Source organism: Adelges cooleyi, unplaced genomic scaffold (genome assembly GCF_023614345.1).
Source record: "Adelges cooleyi isolate 19-005CV unplaced genomic scaffold, UGA_ACOO_1.1 ACOO_flye_CR_arks_rails_tigmint_CR_PRNA_30, whole genome shotgun sequence".
Classification (NCBI taxonomy): Eukaryota; Metazoa; Arthropoda; class Insecta; order Hemiptera; family Adelgidae; genus Adelges; species Adelges cooleyi.
In genome coordinates this window covers 23,944,978-23,951,942 of record NW_026095971.1, presented here as the reverse complement: position 1 = coordinate 23,951,942, position 6,965 = coordinate 23,944,978, and the positions used below count along the sequence as shown (strand labels likewise).

Sequence of the window (6,965 nt, the reverse complement as noted above, 5' to 3'; positions counted from 1 at the left end):
GTTTGCAACCCACAAGGGACAATGACTCCTATCGAACAGGACTTTAACGATGCTCATATATAATTCTATGTACAAGAATGGTGATTTTATTCAATGATAAATTCTTGATACCAGATAACACTGTCAGCTGTTTGTAAAATAAATACCGGTATAGAAAATATAATGGCCCGATTAAAGCGACACGATGATACGCGTCGATGGAAAATATAATACAAAATCGCACAAAGCGAATATAATTAAAATGAATTTTAATGTTTTTTAGAACTCAAGCGATTGGTTTTGTTTTTTTGCATTAGGCGTGTATTGTGTGTAAAATCATAGTCTAAACTCCGCTTCCTAAGCAATGTGTGTACACGAAAAGTCCCTCAAAAAAAAAAAAAAAAAAATGAACGAGTTGTGTAAATAAATGAACATAATGTTTACACTGCAAAAAAATATGTGGATTGTGATTTTTCGGTCGAAGTAAGAGCCCATCTATGAGTCGCAAGTAGTACATTTAGTTTCAAAAGCTGATCAAGTCGATTGTTGTCCAAGAACCTCTTACCAACTCCACAACTTAAGTAAGTATTTCTGTTAAACTATAAAAATTGTAATTACGCGGAAACCAAAATTGGCAAAAATGTATGTGTTAAAAAATCGTAATAAGGATTTTTTATTGCTAGTTATTTTTTTATCGATTCCTAATCATGGTTTTACACAATCCACATTTTAGAGAAAATTCAAAAATAGGTTTTTTTTTTCGTTATTTCTTCGAGTAGCAACTCAATAAATTATATATTTTTTCTAACTAAATTCATATACATGTACAATTTGGTTTTTCAAAAAATTTTTTATAATTGCTTAATTTTTTTTTTAAATTAATAACATGCAAATATAAGTTTCTATTTTTTTTTTCGACTTAAATTTAAAAAAAAAAAAATTTTCCATATAAAAAAAAAATTATAATAAAACTAGAAATCACTTATAATTTATAATTTCTTATATAAATACAAGAAACATACACATTATAAATCTAATATAAATATATAAAATTGTTTTTTCATCATCCGTTTTTTTATTCCTCGTTAAAACAATTTTGTCAATTTTCAAAAAAACTTTACTATTAACTTTAAAAATTTAGAAAAACGGGTTTTGCATGTTTTTAATTTTATTTTAGACGATCTTAACACAAATTTATTCACAAAAAAACATTCACATCGTGATTTTTTGTGAATACAACCAAGATAAAAAAAAAAATAATAATAATAATTATAAATATTTCGTCCACCCCAAGTCAAAGAAACCACATTCAGCAAAATGATTTAAATTTTCCATCATAACTCAAAAAGTTTCAACAGTACAGAGATGAAAAAACTATTATATATCTTGCGTACGAGTCCGCAACACCGCGGGATACATTTTTATGTATCTAAGGTGGCTAGTAAACATATCAAGTTTCTGGCTAATATTTTAGTGTTTTCATAATATCTGGCCCAAAACAATTCATAGAGAATTTGGCCCCTTAAATTATTGAATTTATTATTCATTCCTATTTTGTACGTTGTGAATACAACATATATGCCCCTCCCATTCCCACACCACCCCAACCCTCATCTCTCACCCCTAAATCTCACCCTCTAACACTCACCCCTTAACTCTCATCCCCTAACTCTCACCCCTTCCCTAATCTCTTATCTCTCTTCCGGTTGTGTTCCAAAGTAAAAACCATATCTTTTATATGTTATCTGTTTTCTCTCTTATCTAAACAGGTAAATCAGCTGTTATTTTTCGTTATGATAACCGGTGTCGTTATGATAAGCGGTGTCGATGTCGATTTTCCATGTGTGTGCCATAGCAAAGACATAAAAATGTCAAAACCAGTACAGTGGGAGCGGGGCATAGTGGGGACGGGGAGGTCACAGGTTTACAGGAATTTTCAAATCTGAATGTGATAAAATCACTTTCGAAAAAACGCTTCGATGCAAATCTGTAGTTAGTATTTTCAAGCCAGTACAGTCCAAACCAAGCGCAGTATAAACCAGCAAATTTAGAAAGTAATAAATTGAGGTTCTGAATTTACAAACAAGCATCAAAGCGGTTATTTAAAAGTGATTTTATCCGAGAGGACTAGTACAGTAGAGTACAGGCATAATGGAATTAAAGCAACGAGGAGACGGAAAGGTCACAGGTCTACAGGAATTATTATAAATAGAAGTGATAAAATTGAATACCCTCCAAAAATAACATTTTATTTATGGGTTATAATGGAAAATCTAAATCATTTTGCTCAATATTCTTTTTTTGATATGGACGAGATTTTTTTTTATTATACTATGAAAAGTAGCAACACTTTTGTGAGTTAGGGTGAAGGAAGGTATTTTCGTATTATAAGCAATTTCGTGATATAGTTTGTTGATCGTATCGCGTAATTCCCTATTAAAAAATTGTCTTGAAAATCACACTGATTGTTAAAATAACTGTGTTTTAAAAATCAGTGTGATTTTCAAGACAATTTTCTAATAGGGAATTACGCGATACGATCAACAAACTATATCACGAAATTGCTTATGCCACGAAAATACCTGCCTTCACCCTATTATGAAAACGATTTATAAAATTTAATTTTTTCACTACATCTTAGTGTATTAATTATTTGTAAAGATAATTCAATAACTTTTAATAACGTATACGACATACTTTATAAAATGTTATCTTCTTTTTACAATAAACTAATAAATATGTTCGCTTTAATTTCAATACGGGTTGACTAAGAAGCATTATGTGTAGTCAAGTTTAGACGCTTGAAAATTAAGTGAATAATATAACTTCATAAAATCTAACTCTAATAACAACATTTAGTTAAATGTTTTTTTCTAATTTCTATTTTGAATAGTGTAACATAACTTTTTTATACAATGCAATTTAAATAGTTAAAAGACTTATTTTTATTTTTGTCTATCTTCATTAAGGTTTCACAACTGTAATTTTGGCCAAAAAAGTTAGATTTCTATATTCCTTTACAAAAAAAAAAACAGTGTAACGGTCTAGGAAATATTATAGGTCTGGTAAAAATATGTATGTATATTTATATATACACACAATACCATAAACCAAACCTAACCTAACCTTCTCATCTCTGCACCGAAGGCAACGGTGACTAATAAACAATTTTGTTTGTTATTATTCGCAGATAAAATGAAACTCTTCTGTTTATTAATATTTTTTTTCTTCGTTGATGTTTTGGCAGATGATGGTGGTAATTATTTTATTTTCACAGTTATTAACTGAAGGTAGTTAAAATTTGAAAAAAATTTAATAGTTTCCTTTTTTACAGATGATTATTATGAGTATTTTAAAAATACAAGTCAGTAAAATTTTTATTTAATAAACAAATATTTTCTAAGTTTTTAAAATCCACTGTTTTTACTTTTATACATATTTTTTAAAATATATATCACAGCTGAAGCCATCATGTTTCTTTGTGAAACGAATGATTTAACGGAAGGAGGTAGATCTGGACGAGGTAAGATATTATATTTCAAATAAAATAATTATAAAAATAGAAGCATTGTTATAAGTACCTAATTGTCAAGTTATTAGTAAATTAAAAATTATAGTTTTTATCAGTAGTTTAGAAAAGTGCACCAGACATTATGTAGAAGAGTGTATGTTTTTGCCCGTTAATTCTGTCAAAGTGACAAAGCGGTAAGAAAGTGCCGGCTGTAAATAAAGAATTATTAATGGAAAGAAAGATAAGCAAGGACGTTTGCCTAAGGGCGGATTGATCAATTGATGGATCGTCAAAAATAACATAACACTAAATATGATTAAAAAACAAAGATGTAAACATAAAATATGAACGTACCGGTTCTAGGCCGCCATCTAATTGTATTAGTACGCAACAGTGTACAGGGCAAAATTATGTAGCGATTTCTAATAATCTAATCGAGAGAGAAGCGTTAAAGTTAAATGGCTACTACTCAAAGCCGTGTTTAATATTATTCTAAACATTTGTATGGTACCAAATTTAATATCATTTAAAAATTTTAGTACAACCAAAATTGTCATTTGTATTTTCTAGAAAATTTGGAGCATTTAATTGAGAAAATGGTTGATGATACCACTAGTAACCCTGACTACAAGGATTTCTGTAATCATAATTATAATAATAATAAAAGACATCAAGACTTGAGTAGAAAAAAATATTGAAACTTCATCTCAAATTTATTTCTATCTAATTGATGAGTGTTATAACTATTATATTTTACACAGAAATCTAAATAGTAGCTTTATGAAAAAATACTGATTAATATAATTTGTTCTCATCACCTAAACAGCATCAACTCGGTCATTACATTTCATAATGATATATATTTTTCTACTTAAAATTTCGTCTTTTAATTTATAACTATTTAATGTAATAATTTATTATAACCAATCCAATTCAATATCATTAATTTATGTAATGTCAATTTCAGGCAAAATTTGTTTTTTGATTGCTGTACCGGGTAATAGTTTTTGTTGAATTTTATGAAAACATTTCCAGAATTTCTTTCCTATTGAATTTTCCAAAGAGACTATCGTCGTATTGCATTTACAGTGAAAAATATTTCTACCTTGTTACTAAAACAGATGTTTTTTCTACCTCGAAATTCGTCTTCCTGTTTATAACCGAGTAGAAAATTAAACGCAATATTATTAATTTATGTGTTGTTAATTTCAGACAAAATAGAAATTATCTCAAGAATACTGGGTAATAACAGCTGTCATTGGTTTTTATAAAAGCGTTTCCACACAGTTGTTTGATATTCTTTATGCAATCAACATTTTTGTTTTAATTTCAGCATATCCAATCGCAAATACTCGCAAATTTCAAAGTAAAAACACCTTTTTATATTTCGTATTTATTATATTTATTGCATATTTATTATTTAAAAATACTTTGAGAATAATCATATGTACCTATTGACAAATACTAATAAGACATATCAGTTTCAATCATTAAAAATATGTAGGTACATTAAAATGTATTTTGTTTAAATTTTAGAAGGCTTTTTTCTCCTTCAGAGAATGCTACTAGATTTAGAAAAAAAAATAGGTAAATATAAAGTAAAAAAATAAATCGTTATATATTTTTGTAGTTTTAATGAAAAACTCGATTTATAACTTTAAGTCATACAGCTATATATGTTTTATGTTTAAGCTTTTAAGGATCATTAAAACAAATGTAAACAGTTTTAACTAATTTTAACATCGCTATAACATATAAATTAACATTTTTACAATAATATTTTGCCTTGGTTAATATTACTCTAATTAACCTACAACTGGTGGCTTAGAGTGAATGTTTCGTATAAAATATATTAACTGCAAAATGATTTGATGTTTGATGTATTTGTTACAGGAAGACCGTATCAATTACATATAGGTAATTACGAATTGGCCTTAAAAGCTTGTTTTAGAGTTGATATTAGCTTCATTTTATTTATTTAATTTTTTATATCATATAAGAATTTTAATATAACTACATTTTCGCCGAGGAAAGAGGAACGGATAGTGAGACTTAGTAACAATTTACGGTGTTATTTTGTACTTTATGATTGTAAACTAAATAGAAAAACGAATATTTGTTCACCTCATCAACCCAAAGTTGGCTACAATATTGATGTGTAATACATTTTTTGGGATTTCAAGTATAAAAAGAATACACATTTTGTAGAGTTTCAACAATAATAAGCGGTTGTACAAAAAAATAGTTGTATCGCAATTCTTTGAAACGTAATACAAAAATAGTTATGTATCACGAGCAACTAAAATATTTTTTAGTTTTATTATTACTTCGCAACACTGTCATATCACAATTATTTTCATAGATACTGAAGAAACATTCGGAGACATAAGTAGAAGATATATTGTTCCAACTTTAATCAATATAATCGGACGTCGTGTATTAGGTAAATATTATAATGAAGCTGTATGGTTTTTTAACCCTATTAATATATTTATATATTTATATATTATTTATATTTAATGGGAACAAGGATACAACTGATTTTAATTTCTAACAATTAACCAAATAACTACTAACACGTACTTTCATGTAATACAAATAACATGTCTGTACAATACGGACACCATGTTTAATATATTATTTTTTTATGACTTCGTATTAACAAATTAAATAGTTGTGTCCTACGCCATAAAGAACAGTAGTAACTAGTAAGCTAGTATAAGCAAATTAAAAAATAAGGTTCTCAAATTTTTTAGATGGGTCCGTGCAGCCAGTAGAAGATGAAGCCTCTTTAACTTCTAAGTGTTATTTTATAGGATTATACTTGAGTGCACAAACTCCAAAATCGTTCATAATAACAGTTCAGATTAACTTAACTAACCGCACATGTATTTTCACGAATAAAAATTATGTTCAAAAGATATACAGGACAGATGATGTCCAGTCACTCAGGGAACTGTTAGGACTTGAAAATCCACCAGTTCCACCCACATCCTAACCTAGCGTTAGTTAAACACAGACATATTTATTCTGTTTATTACATAATATATTATAATTTATCTTATTATTATCACTATATTCATTATTTTATCTGAAATTTTTAAATATTATACATATACTTAAGCTGGCGGGAAGAGAAACATTGGTCAATTTTTTCAATAAAATGTTCCACATTGTACATTTTTAAGTACATAATATTGTCTGTCTATTTTTGTTTTACGTCATGTCTACCAATAAAATAAATAATTACCGAATAAGTAAAGTTATATATTTTTATCTAATATATCCCAAATATTTATTTCTGCTTCTAAATCCTTTCCTTATATTTCTATTTTCTACCTTTATTAAAGACTTTGCAAATTTGGGTGACAGGTTCATCGTTTATATTTCTAATAGATAATTTGTCTTAATGTTTATTATTTAGAGATAAATTCGGAATACTGAAAATTGTCATAAACTTTTAATACTCAAGTAA

At 27.5% G+C, this 6,965-nt stretch overlaps 1 protein-coding gene across 1 annotated transcript; it reads left to right on the top strand.

The window, feature by feature from the left end:
* Positions 1-496: 496 nt before the first annotated feature.
* On the top strand, positions 497-6,731 carry LOC126837966 (uncharacterized). Its single transcript, XM_050572013.1, has 12 exons — positions 497-560; positions 3,170-3,235; positions 3,314-3,343; positions 3,440-3,502; positions 4,061-4,129; positions 4,458-4,487; positions 4,703-4,732; positions 4,824-4,856; positions 5,027-5,077; positions 5,384-5,407; positions 5,853-5,933; positions 6,247-6,731. Exons 2-12 carry the CDS (start codon positions 3,175-3,177, stop codon positions 6,486-6,488), a joined length of 714 nt encoding a protein of 237 aa, XP_050427970.1. The 5' UTR covers positions 497-560; positions 3,170-3,174; the 3' UTR covers positions 6,489-6,731.
* The last annotated feature ends 234 nt before the right edge of the window (positions 6,732-6,965 follow it).